This window comes from Pecten maximus, chromosome 7, assembly GCF_902652985.1.
Source record: "Pecten maximus chromosome 7, xPecMax1.1, whole genome shotgun sequence".
Lineage (NCBI taxonomy): Eukaryota > Metazoa > Mollusca > Bivalvia > Pectinida > Pectinidae > Pecten > Pecten maximus.
This window is the reverse complement of record NC_047021.1, coordinates 29,219,813-29,233,558: the sequence shown is the minus strand read 5'-3', so window position 1 is coordinate 29,233,558 and position 13,746 is coordinate 29,219,813. Positions and strand designations below refer to the sequence as shown.

At 36.9% G+C, this 13,746-nt stretch overlaps 1 protein-coding gene across 8 annotated transcripts in view; it reads right to left on the bottom strand.

The window, feature by feature from the left end:
• The window catches only part of LOC117330492 (dedicator of cytokinesis protein 3-like), a 181,857-nt gene that overhangs the window by 10,458 nt on the left and 157,653 nt on the right, over positions 1-13,746 (bottom strand). For 6 of the 8 annotated variants that reach the window (XM_033888798.1, XM_033888801.1, XM_033888803.1 and 3 more), the window contains 11 exons: positions 12,670-12,912; positions 12,146-12,232; positions 10,147-10,287; positions 9,558-9,699; positions 8,634-8,803; positions 7,964-8,230; positions 6,907-6,990; positions 4,371-4,490; positions 3,840-3,961; positions 3,570-3,642; positions 2,021-2,227 (listed from right to left, as the gene is read on the bottom strand). In XM_033888798.1, the coding sequence (XP_033744689.1) occupies positions 2,021-2,227; positions 3,570-3,642; positions 3,840-3,961; positions 4,371-4,490; positions 6,907-6,990; positions 7,964-8,230; positions 8,634-8,803; positions 9,558-9,699; positions 10,147-10,287; positions 12,146-12,232; positions 12,670-12,912 (1,656 nt within the window). The remainder of the gene's footprint in view (positions 1-2,020; positions 2,228-3,569; positions 3,643-3,839; positions 3,962-4,370; positions 4,491-6,906; positions 6,991-7,963; positions 8,231-8,633; positions 8,804-9,557; positions 9,700-10,146; positions 10,288-12,145; positions 12,233-12,669; positions 12,913-13,746) is intronic. The other 2 variants (XM_033888799.1, XM_033888802.1) reach the window with 2 other exon arrangements.

Genomic DNA, 13,746 nt, shown 5'->3' with positions numbered 1-13,746 from the left:
CTTGCATGTTATTTAAACAAAATCAAAATAATCATGCAAAAAAAACAACAACAAAAAACAAAAACAGATTGACAAAATTGAATCTTTACACAAAAATAAAAAACAAGCTTGTTGACAATTAACCATAGATTTACAACACAGCAGTTTCTGTAATACAGCTAATTTGTGAGTTGCCTCCCTTGAGTCGAAAATAAGAAAAGCGTTCATGCGTTTGGCATATCAAAGTTAGTTTTTTGGGGGGTAATTGTTAAGATGCCTCCCTTGGGCGTAAAAAAAATAGAAAAGCACTCATGCATTTGGCATATTAATGTCATTTCTGTTTCACAATTGGGAAGTTATCTCCCCTTGGAGTAAAAGCATAACAAACCTTTGGAGTGACAAAGTTATTTTGTAAGTTGGTTGTTTAGTTATCTTCCTTTTGGAGACCAAAAATAAATAAATAAAAAAAAAAAATGAAAAGAGACAAGTTATCTTTGTTCTTATTAAGTATTCTTTGAGATTCTTGCATAAATGTTTCTTTTAATCAGATTATTCTGACCAAGAGCTTATAAGGACACAGATTTTTGAAGGAAAATGACAATTAAAAAAACATTCCACATTTGGGCACAACATCCAGTACGACATGATCCTTAAGTTATAGACAGCTTATACAACTTTAATTGTCACATTTATCCAAATATTATCTAACAGATTCATCAACTTTGAAAAAATTAGTTGTTCAAAATAATTCTAGCTACTATCGAATGCACAAAACAAAAACAGAATGTTTAAATTGTTAAAGATTTAAATAAGTTATACAAAATAAAATGTAGATGGCACTAAAGCACACAATTTCAGAAGCAGGTTAGTAAGTAAAGCCAAAGCATACCAAGTTAATACAGAACCATACCACTGCATGCCAACACTGTAACCATGACAACCACCTACCTCTGGGTCTGTGTAAATGTCCTCTTGAGACAGCGTTCCTATGGACACTGAGCACTCTGATGACCTGTTACTGCTTCAAAAACATCAATGTTACAATTAGGATATTGTATTATATCATTATATGTAAACATTTTTATTGAACTGCAATAGATATCGGTGAGCTTTTTACCAGGCATGGGTTTATTACCAGATAAAGTTGGTAATATATATCATGCATTCCACAATATCCGTTCCCTCTTCAATACAAATGTAAGAGTTTCTGTGACCTACCTGCCGCTCGAATTCACCGAGCAATGACTGGGGGTATCGGGCGGGTAAGATACATCACACCGTTACCACAGAGACTATCATTTCAGAGTCTGATCTACGATTCAGAGATGTCATTGAGCCCTGAAAATAATGTTAGACTAGAAAATGTCAGCATGATGTCATCACACACGTTCAGAATGGGACGGGCCGCTACAGGATTACTGTACTAATATACATGGCCTATAACTGTAAACTGTTGTATCCCTCTTTGTTTAACAGAGGTCCAATGGGCCTGTACAAGTATGGCTCACCTGTTCTGCAGCTTACAAGTTTTTGTTGGAGGAATTTATTCAATGTAACTATTAAAGTGATTTAGATCATTGATGAGAATACCAAATAATACTATAGCTTATATATATATATTTATTTTTAAAAATTAATTTAACTAGTGTTTGAAATGTGGAATGCTTTCAAAACAATCATATTCCATTGTAAAATTAATAAAATTCCAAAGTTTCAAGCTAGAAGCCTATCGGAGGAAAATGTTAGGTAACCAATTGTTCAGCCTTTGATCTAGGGCAGAAATCCTATGCATTGTCTAGTTTTATCAATTATTTCACAAATGATGATAAAGATCAACTAGATTAAAGTAAAATAGAATGAATAAAGAAAATGCATGGACCATGCCACGTGATAATCCAATGGATGGGTTTATAACAGAAAAAACAGTGCATGAAACAAAACCACTCCAAAATATCGCAGGAACGGTGACTATCGGTGACTCTACCGGAGAGGGTTTTGGGCATAGTGACACCAGGTTTGTGCCTTAGGAGAAGATACCCACCTGTTGGGCTGCTAGCCCATTCAGACACAATGAGTGTGGCCGTGATGGTATTGGAGGGGGCACAGCAGATCTGGGGCTCCCAAAGGAGACATGCTGCCCTGGACTCCCTACAGGGAAGTGCTGACTGTGACGTCTCTTCTCCGGAGGAGGTGGAGGAATTAGGGGTGAAAGGTTAAAGTGATGTGGAGGATGCTGATGTGGGTTCTCCTAGATCACATGCAGAGAGATGGTACAGAATAAAATTAGCATCACATGGTGAACCTAGGGTTATACTGGTGTGTTGGGCTGGATTAACAAGCTAATCCATAATGATGTTGGACTTTCTGTATAGCTAGTGTCCATGTATAAATAATCAGCCATTCAATAAAACAGTTATGAAAAAAGTTAAGTTGAACAGAATCTGCTGTGCATATTTCAATAACAATTAAGATTTCAAATACTGGAGTAAAAATTATTAAAATATTTTAATTATGAGTTAAACATTTGACAACATACCAATCTTTTTTTTTTTTTTTTATAAAATACACATTTTATTACAAAATGATATTCAGCAATCAATTTTATACAAATGGAAAATCAATCAATTTAATTGAACCTGTTTAAGTTGGAAAACAACGCTTTTTCTTGCATGTTATTTAAACAAAATCAAAATAATCATGCAAAAAAAACAACAACAAAAAACAAAAACAGATTGACAAAATTGAATCTTTACACAAAAATAAAAAACAAGCTTGTTGACAATTAACCATAGATTTACAACACAGCAGTTTCTGTAATACAGCTAATTTGTGAGTTGCCTCCCTTGAGTCGAAAATAAGAAAAGCATTCATGCGTTTGGCATATCAAAGTTAGTTTTTTGGGGGGTAATTGTTAAGATGCCTCCCTTGGGCGTAAAAAAAATAGAAAAGCACTCATGCATTTGGCATATTAATGTCATTTCTGTTTCACAATTGGGAAGTTATCTCCCCTTGGAGTAAAAGCATAACAAACCTTTGGAGTGACAAAGTTATTTGTAAGTTGGTTGTTTAGTTATCTTCCTTTTGGAGACCAAAAATAAATAAATAAAAAAAAAAAATGAAAAGAGACAAGTTATCTTTGTTCTTATTAAGTATTCTTTGAGATTCTTGCATAAATGTTTCTTTTAATCAGATTATTCTGACCAAGAGCTTATAAGGACACAGATTTTTGAAGGAAAATGACAATTAAAAAAACATTCCCTATTTGGGCACAACATCCAGTACGACATGATCCTTAAGTTATAGACAGCTTATACAACTTTAATTGTCACATTTATCCAAATATTATCTAACAGATTCATCAACTTTGAAAAAATTAGTTGTTCAAAATAATTCTAGCTACTATCGAATGCACAAAACAAAAACAGAATGTTTAAATTGTTAAAGATTTAAATAAGTTATACAAAATAAAATGTAGATGGCACTAAAGCATACAATTTCAGAAGCAGGTTAGTAAGTAAAGCCAAAGCATACCAAGTTAATACAGAACCATACCACTGCATGCCAACACTGTAACCATGACAACCACCTACCTCTGGGTCTGTGTAAATGTCCTCTTGAGACAGCGTTCCTATGGACACTGAGCACTCTGATGACCTGTTACTGCTTCAAAAACATCAATGTTACAATTAGGATATTGTATTATATCATTATATGTAAACATTTTTATTGAACTGCAATAGATATCGGTGAGCTTTTTACCAGGCATGGGTTTATTACCAGATAAAGTTGGTAATATATATCATGCATTCCACAATATCCGTTCCCTCTTCAATACAAATGTAAGAGTTTCTGTGACCTACCTGCCGCTCGAATTCACCGAGCAATGACTGGGGGTATCGGGGCGGGTAAGATACATCACACCGTTACCACAGAGACTATCATTTCCAGAGTCTGATCTACGATTCAGAGATGTCATTGAGCCCTGAAAAATAATGTTAGACTAGAAAATGTCTATAAGACATGAATGTTCCCATTTCTATGCTGTTGAGTTTCTTACTGATTCAGAATGGGACGGGCCGCTACAGGATTTTGGTAACACTGTATCCCCTCCCCCCTCCCAAATAAAATGGGCAAGGCATAAAAAGAAGATTACCTGGTATCATACACATAAGAGTGGCCTTTATGGACAGGTTTTTGTATATAAGAATACCCTTTACGGACAGGTAAAACCACATTCATTTCTCCATATTTAGGGATCAGGACCAAATAGGTATTCACTTTCATGACTGAAAACTATATTCAATTGAGCTTTTCCTAAATACACTCATTTTATATAAATTTAAAACATTCTTCTAACCAAAGAGAGAAGATCAAGCCAAGGGAGGTAATACCTTCTCTGCCACACTCTGCTTGATATTTTTTAGTGTATCCTCCAGGTAGTTTACCATGCCTGTCACATCTTTATTGCCTGCCATTTTCATCTGCTTCAGACCCTGATCCAGCAGGCGTATCTATACAAAAAAAACCCTCACATTAGACAATTCTGTGATAACACATACGTACAGAACCCCTCACATTAGACAATTCTGTGATGACACATTATACATACAGAACCCCTCACATTAGACAATTCTGTAATAACACATTATACGTACAGAACCCCTCACATTAGACAATTCTGTGATGACACATTATACATACAGAACCCCTCACATTAGACAATTCTGTGATAACACATTATACATACATAACCCCTCACATTAGACAATTCTGTGATAACACATACGTACAGAACCCCTCACATTAGACAATTCTGTGATAACACATTATACATACAGAACCCCTCACATTAGACAATTCTGTGATAACACATTATACGTACAGAACCCCTCACATTAGACAATTCTGTGATAACACATTATACATACAGAACCCCTCACATTAGACAATTCTGTGATAACACATTATACGTACAGAACCCCTCACATTAGACAATTCTGTGATAACACATTATACGTACAGAACCCCTCACATTAGACAATTCTGTAATAACACATTATACATACATAACCCCTCACATTAGACAATTCTGTAATAACACATTATACGTATAGAACCCCTCACATTAGACAATTCTGTGATAACACATTATACATACAGAACCCCTCACATTAGACAATTCTGTGATAACACATTATACGTACAGAACCCCTCACATTAGACAATTCTGTGATAACACATTATACGTATAGAACCCCTCACATTAGACAATTCTGTGATAACACATTATACGTACAGAACCCCTCACATTAGACAATTCTGTGATAACACATTATACATACAGAACCCCTCACATTAGACAATTCTGTGATAACACATTATACGTACAGAACCCCTCACATTAGACAATTCTGTGATAACACATTATACGTATAGAACCCCTCACATTAGACAATTCTGTGATAACACATTATACACTGTACATACAGAACCTTTTCCCCATTTCGTGACTAATCAGGATCAGGGAATTGAACCCCAGTCGCCAAGGTGTAAGGTGAGTGTGTTATGTGTGACCAGACCACCCGCGTTACTGTGTAAGGTGAGCGTGTTATGTGTGACCAGACCACCCGCGTTACTGTGTAAGGTGAGTGTGTTATGTGTGACCAGACCACCCGCGTTACTGTGTAAGGTGAGCGTGTTATGTGTGACCAGACCACCCGCGTTACTGTGTAAGGTGAGCGTGTTATGTGTGACCAGACCACCCGCGTTACTGTGTAAGGTGAGTGTGTTATGTGTGACCAGACCACCCGCGTTACTGTGTAAGGTGAGTGTGTTATGTGTGACCAGACCACCCGCGTTACTGTGTAAGGTGAGTGTGTTATGTGTGACCAGACCACCCGCGTTACTGTGTAAGGTGAGTGTGTTATGTGTGACCAGACCACCCGCGTTACTGTGTAAGGTGAGTGTGTTATGTGTGACCAGACCACCCGCGTTACTGTGTAAGGTGAGTGTGTTATGTGTGACCAGACCACCCGCGTTACTGTGTAAGGTGAGTGTGTTATGTGTGACCAGACCACCCGCGTTACTGTGTAAGGTGAGTGTGTTATGTGTGACCAGACCACCCGCGTTACTGTGTAAGGTGAGTGTGTTATGTGTGACCAGACCACCCGCGTTACTGTGTAAGGTGAGTGTGTTATGTGTGACCAGACCACCCGCGTTACTGTGTAAGGTGAGTGTGTTATGTGTGACCAGACCACCCGCGTTACTGTGTAAGGTGAGTGTGTTATGTGTGACCAGACCACCCGCGTTACTGTGTAAGGTGAGTGTGTTATGTGTGACCAGACCACCCGCGTTACTGTGTAAGGTGAGTGTGTTATGTGTGACCAGACCACCCGCGTTACTGTGTAAGGTGAGCGTGTTATGTGTGACCAGACCACCCGCGTTACTGTGTAAGGTGAGTGTGTTATGTGTGACCAGACCACCCGCGTTACTGTGTAAGGTGAGTGTGTTATGTGTGACCAGACCACCCGCGTTACTGTGTAAGGTGAGTGTGTTATGTGTGACCAGACCACCCGCGTTACTGTGTAAGGTGAGTGTGTTATGTGTGACCAGACCACCCGCGTTACTGTGTAAGGTGAGTGTGTTATGTGTGACCAGACCACCCGCGTTACTGTGTAAGGTGAGTGTGTTATGTGTGACCAGACCACCCGCGTTACTGTGTAAGGTGAGTGTGTTATGTGTGACCAGACCACCCGCGTTACTGTGTAAGGTGAGTGTGTTATGTGTGACCAGACCACCCGCGTTACTGTGTAAGGTGAGTGTGTTATGTGTGACCAGACCACCCGCGTTACTGTATCATGTGACGAGGTGACTTATCACCTTTTCTTGCTCCTGGCATTTATATCTTCTACACCTAAATTCACTCACCTGATCTTGTATGCAGCGTTTAAGCTCTGGACAAAGGTATGATTCTTCTGGGTGTTCAATTGCAAATTCATTGGAGAAGAAAGCCTTTAACAGAAGAGACAGATTTGCATTGTACCAAACTCACAAAACTTCGATCAGACTAACATAAGAATATAATGGAAATAAAAACATTAGATTTATTTATTTACTTAAAAAAAAAAAGTTTCTGAACACTAAAATCTAAACAATAAATTGACTTATATCTTGGTACTTATTAAGGGGAGACAACTGTAAACTGACCAACCTCCTGATACGAATTCAGGAGATACCACTGTAAATTGACCTTCCTCCTGGTATTTTTCAAGGGGACACAGCTGTAAAATGACTTTCCTCTGAGTACTTTTTACAGTTGGACAACTGTAAATTGACCTTCCTCTCAATACGTGTTAAGGGGAGACAACTGTACATTGACCTTCCTCCCAATACTTGTTAAGGGTAGACAACTGTAAACTGACCTACCTCCTGATACTAGTTAAGGGGAGACAACTGTAAATTGACATACCTCCTGATACTTGTTAAGGGGAGACAACTGTAAATTGACCTACCTCCTGATACTTGTTAAGGGGAGACAACTATAAATTGACCTATCTCATGATACTTGCTAAGGGGAGACAACTGTAAATTGACCTATCTCATGATACTTGCTAAGGGGAGACAACTGTAAATTGACCTTTCTCCTGATACTTGTTAAGGGGAGACAACTGTAAATTGACCTTCCTCTCAATACTTGTTAAGGGGAAACAACTGTACATTGACCTTCCTCCCAATACTTGTTAAGGGTAGACAACTGTAAATTGACCTTCCTCCCAATACTTGTTAATGGTAGACAACTGTAAATTGACCTACCTCCTGATACTTGTTAAGGGGAGACAACTGTAAATTGACCTTCCTCCCAATACTTGATAAGGGGAGACAACTGTAAATTGACCTTCCTCCCAATACTTGTTAAGGGGAGACAACTGTAAATTGACCTTCCTCCCAATACTTGTTAAGGGGAGACAACTGTAAATTGACCTACCTCCTGGTATTTGGGGATGCCTCCCATCACATTGGCGCTAATCATTCCATTCAGCAACATGGACAAGTGTTTGATGTTATCTTCATTGGGATTGCGATTACAATCTCCAATAGTGTTCTTGAGTTGATGACACGCTGATTTCACTGCTTCAATGGCAGTCCTCAAAGGGTTCAAGGTCACTGTCTCTGCACTTACAACTTCGTACCACTGTAGTATACCTGGGAGCTTGTAGCTCGTTTTCATGAGGACCCGCTCCGTACACAGGGACTGTTCGTATAAATATACCAGTCAATATGATTTTAACTGTTAACAAGCTAGTTAACACTACTTAATCAATCTTCACTTTACAAAACACTCTGTATATTAATAGCATCTTAACTAATTTTAATGTCAATATAATTTTAATGTCAAATTATATTTATATAAAACGTTTCTAAATTTTTGAGTCTATGGGACTTGATCCAATTTTTTCTTCCTTTTTTCCCCCTCATTCATTTATTGAAAACATGGACTGGCTGAGAAGAGAATCTTCAAGCATAATTTGGGATCTGGCTTCAAAAAAATGTTTTTTCATCTAATATTTATTTTGTTACACAGACATATGTCATCTTATATGCTGTCTGGATTCATTCTTGATAAAGCTAAATATACATTACTGTATGTTATATACCTTAAACTCGTTATTCTTGTCCTTCTCACCACGGTAGAAAGACTTGTCAAACTGGAATGTATCAACATCATTTACATTGTAGAATTGTTTAATCTCTGTGGCAGCATTGGGACAATTCCTGAATTCTGGCCTCTCCTCAGCTACAGGTTTCACCCCACAGATCTGTATGACTGTACTCAGGTTAAGGCACAAACAATGTCCTCACTGAATCTAACTCGGAAACATTTGGTTTATTTTGTTTAACGTCCTATTAACAGCCAGGGTCATTTAAGGATGTGCCTGGTTTTGGAGGTGGAGGAAAGCCGGAGTACCCAGAGAAAAACCACCGACCTATGGTCAGTAGTAGGCCACTGCCCCATGTTGGTTTTGAACTCGCAACCCAGAGGTGGAGGGCTAGTGATAAAATGTCGGAACACCTTAACCACCCGGCTACCACAGCCCCAGAAAAACTGCATATTCTTTCATTCATACATCATATTGTACGCCTTATATTTTATATTGCCTTAACAACAAATTATCAGTTTCCATTGTAAGCAGCTGTTTTACTGGAGTAGAATATTTGTTCATGTCTGTGAAAATGTATCAGTTTACTACAATATTTTTGTATTTTAGGCTTAATTCGAAAACGACAGAGAACCTGCATCAAAAATGATATAACGAAAGAGAGAAAAAAAAAAAAAAAAAAATCAAACAAAATATAGATCTGCATGGAGATCCTTAAAATGTTCAAGGAGAATAAAACCAGGCGGTCCAGGTAGGTAAACGTTTTCTGCGTCATTGAAGACATCCACACAAATTGGAGATTTAATTGGTAAATACCCAAGAGAGAAATAATTAACAAATACCAGACATAAATCCTCATCAGAATCTTGCTTTCAGTTTGACAATAGTCTGCTAGTTAAGTGTTTGTCATGTAAAGGATACTCATAGTCTCGCCCTCCTTCATCTCCTCTGTCGGATCGGTGTTCTTGTTCATAATGGTCGCTGTGGGGAACTCTTCTGTCAGTTGATTTATTATGTCTTGTAACTTCAGACACTCATTGCCGCGATATACAAATGCCTTGTTCTAAATGTTATAAAGAAAAATAATCAATTTGCGAAATGTCTCGAAATGAAGGCTCATATTCAATGTAGTCACATAAGGAAGTGTATACCTATAAAAAAAAACTCGCTAGCAAACATGTACAAACAAATATATATCTACACAAAGTACTGTTCTAATAAACATACACCTTAACATAAACTTAAAACAAGATATATCGTTTTATAACAAAGCTATCCTTCTGGTTAGCCCAGATCGTATTGGGTCAGGAAGAAACTAGGGACCAAAAGAAAACGTGTACTTTAGTAGATACCTCTATACGCCTACCTATAAACGGACTTAATTAACAGGTATAAATATTTATTGATGCCCATCAAAAATCTACACTTTCTTCAGTATTTTGAAATATAAACAACATCTGAACAATTCTGACATGTGTTATTCAGATAAATTTCATAAGAAAAAGCCTACCCTGACAAAGGGAGGAAAGTTTCGGCCATAGTATGCCACTCTAAAGAAGCTGGGTTTCTGTCGGGGGTAGTACTTCTTCTGACCATCCTCCACCACTTCAACGCCGTCAAGTATTTTACTGAAGAATGCAGCCTGTTTTTGCTGTAAAAATACAAATTGAATTGTTTTAATGCAGAAAAGACTGAATCAACAGGGAATACTTCTCATATTAACATTTCATTGCTAAATAATATAGAATGTGTTTCACTTCCAATCTTAGATACATTCCATCACTGACTATACTTTACAATTATGAGTGATTCAATATTTTTCTAATAAGTATTTTTATTTATATCATTATAGAGGACATTCAATATAATTCACTCTTTAGAGTATATTTGTTCAAAATGGATAGCTTTTTGCTTTAAAAGGTTCTATGGTGTAGAGTTCTGAGTGTCAGGACTGGGACCTAGAGTTATCTCCCTTGCACAACATGCACACAAACCGTTTAATCATTCACGTAAAACATTCCTGAGGTATTTGACTTTACATGTAGTAATACTTGTGTAATTATATATGGATATGATTTGATAGGATATTTATCTACTTAACAATACTAGAGTATTTATGACACATCTCCCTAGAATACCAGGGCTAATTACATACAGAGAAAGTATACCCATTAGGCCATCTGTAATTTCTCTAAGTTCATCTATAAACAGTTACACTAATAATTACCAAATTATGGATTCATTTATATACACATAGGTGTCAACCATCCCGGATTACGCGGGAAGTGCCCGGAAAATCATTAAAATTTCCCCTACATCCCGATTTGGTACACTTCCCGAATCGGGGTTAAATTTCTCCCGGATATGAGCAGTCTTCCCTCATAAAACCCCGGAAATCTCAGACACTTCGACCCTAAACTGATTATGTAAACAAAACACCCCCACCACCTGTGTAGCCTGCCCTGGCCTGGGGCTTGGTGAGAGAGGGGAGTCGGTCACCGGTCACCATGCATGCGTGCCTGCCGACTGGTGTATACATTATAACCCATGTGGCTTCATTTGACATGGTCAGTTAATTTTGTGATTACAACTAGGATACATCACTTCAAGAACAAACACTGATACTATCTGTCAACAAGATTTTCTCACATGAAAGCCAATAATGCCTTTCTTAATCGTAGCTGTCAGTAACAGCGTTTGTACTGCCGCCATCTTTAATTGGTTAATACTAATATAAAGTCGTAAACTGCCACAAAAATCCGGATTTCAATTTGGGTCAGAAAAAAATAAAAACACTTTTTAAGAAGGTTGTTTTTATTGTCATAATAGAACTACTAGTAAAACAAAAATTAATAAATTACTGTGTAATTATTATTTGAGAAAGGAAGGGAGATAATTTGATAAATACATTTAGAAATATTTCAGAACAAAATAATAAAAAAAAAATTCAGGAGATAAGTAGTTGCTTTGTATACTGGGTGACTACATCATTAATAATATAATTCACTAAATACAGTTTTTAAATGAATTAATCATTTTTTTTTCTCTATTTTTTTTTTTTAATTAATATTATTCTTTAAAATTAACCATTGTTGTCAAATTTAAATATCAAAATGTATAGCCCGTGGTAATTTACACCTGCGCAAGCCCATGAGGAACATCACCTAAAGTAACAAAAATGTCGCGATTTTTTTCACGCACTTTCTCCCTCATTTTGGATGTGGAATGAGGGAGATCTCCCTCATTGGAGGTTTCAGAGGTTGACATGTATGTATACAGATTTATAGAAATTAACATAACAAAACATACTACTCCCATTATACAATCATCATCACTTTGTAATCAACGGTACATACAGAGCATTGTTTCTGTGTAACTAACCCAGTAATCAAAAAGGTTTGTAGACCGTATTTTAGTAACCCCCATGATGTGCATACTCAACAGAATCTAGTTTTACAGTACTCAAATCTCTCCTCTATCTACACATAACCCCTGAAACTCATACTCACCAGAACCTGACTAAGTTTGCGGTACTCAAGTCTTTCTTCGTAGAACTTTGCAAGTTCTTTACACAGCGGAATGCCAAACTCCCAAACCTGTCAAGACAGAAAGTCCCATTATATATCCATTAAATTCTTATCTGTGGAAAATTCTATAAAAAACTATTCCATTAAAATACTTATTACATTTGAAGTTTCTATCTCTGATAATATTTCTAAATCGCATTCTAAGTTTTATCTAAGTTATTGTACAATAGGCTGATACCAAATTCAAAATTGTATTTTGTTACAATCTAAATGATTCTTCAATTAATGTACATCAGGACCACACTGTGATATATTGACATATAGAGATTTTGTAAAACAAACCTTTAACATTCTGTAAACATAGTTTTTAACGGTAATCTTATTTTAACATTATTTGCATTGAAAGCATTCCGCTAACTGAAATTATTGTACTATTCAGAGCTTTACAGCATTTAATTTAAAAGCTTTCTCGACATTGCTGATCTTCACCTTCATTACAGACTGACCTTGCCCTTGTCGAAGCACTCTATGACCTTTTGGTACATGCCCTCTTTCCTCTCCCACTCGGGCTGTTCATGGTACCCCATCTCGCCCTGTTTGACCTCGTCTGTCCAGTTGAGCAGTTTGGCGTACAACTGTAAAGTGAGACCGGCCTCGACGTAGTTCTTGGCAGAGAGGTGAAGGTCGTACAGTTTCTTGATGTAGCGCATGTACATCTCTTGTCTATTGCTGTTGTCTTTGTAGAAGTTCTAAAACATAGAAAGAGAAACTGAAATTACTTGTTTGTAGTAAGAGGAAGATAACTTTTTATCACCCTAAACCAGAAGTACGAGATCATCATATATATTAATATAGTATTGTTTTTGTATTTGATAAATAAATTAATTCAGTAACATAAAATGGTTTTCAAATCAAGTAATATCATGAAAATACATATCTTAAAATTGCACAAATAGGTCAGTGAAGGTCACTGTAATTACTGACCTTTATACCTGACCAATGTATCTTCTGGTCACTGTGATCCATGACCACCTCATAGTAGAATTAAAGGTCACTCTGACCGATGAATTGGTGATTGACCAACTCAATGACCACCTACATTGATGACACCAGAATGATACAAGTTGTGTTACATTTACTTGTATCAGTCAGACATCAGTTTGACCAGCCAAATGACCAGGAGATTGACCAATGTGTCCTTGTTAACAATGCGGTTTATGACACAGTAATTTAAAGTACTTGTCGTAACAGAGAGGAAATGAGTTTTACATGTACAGTATTGTTATGGGTGATCACACACAGCTTTACTGCTGAGTAAATTGGGTGTGATTTCCTGTAGAAATTAAATTTTATTTAATTTCTGTGATTTTTATCTTGCAACCGATGTCGTAGCAACATTAATCACCCAGCCTTATTTAGAGAACTATTTCATGAGTTTTGAATTTCTGTTTAATGGACAAATTTCTGTTGATAAACACAATAAATCACTTTAAAATCTAGTAATGTCATGATGTTTATTCATATTGAATATCTCTCCCAGAAGTACACAAACCTGAGGAGCTACGAGGCTATGCCCAATCAAC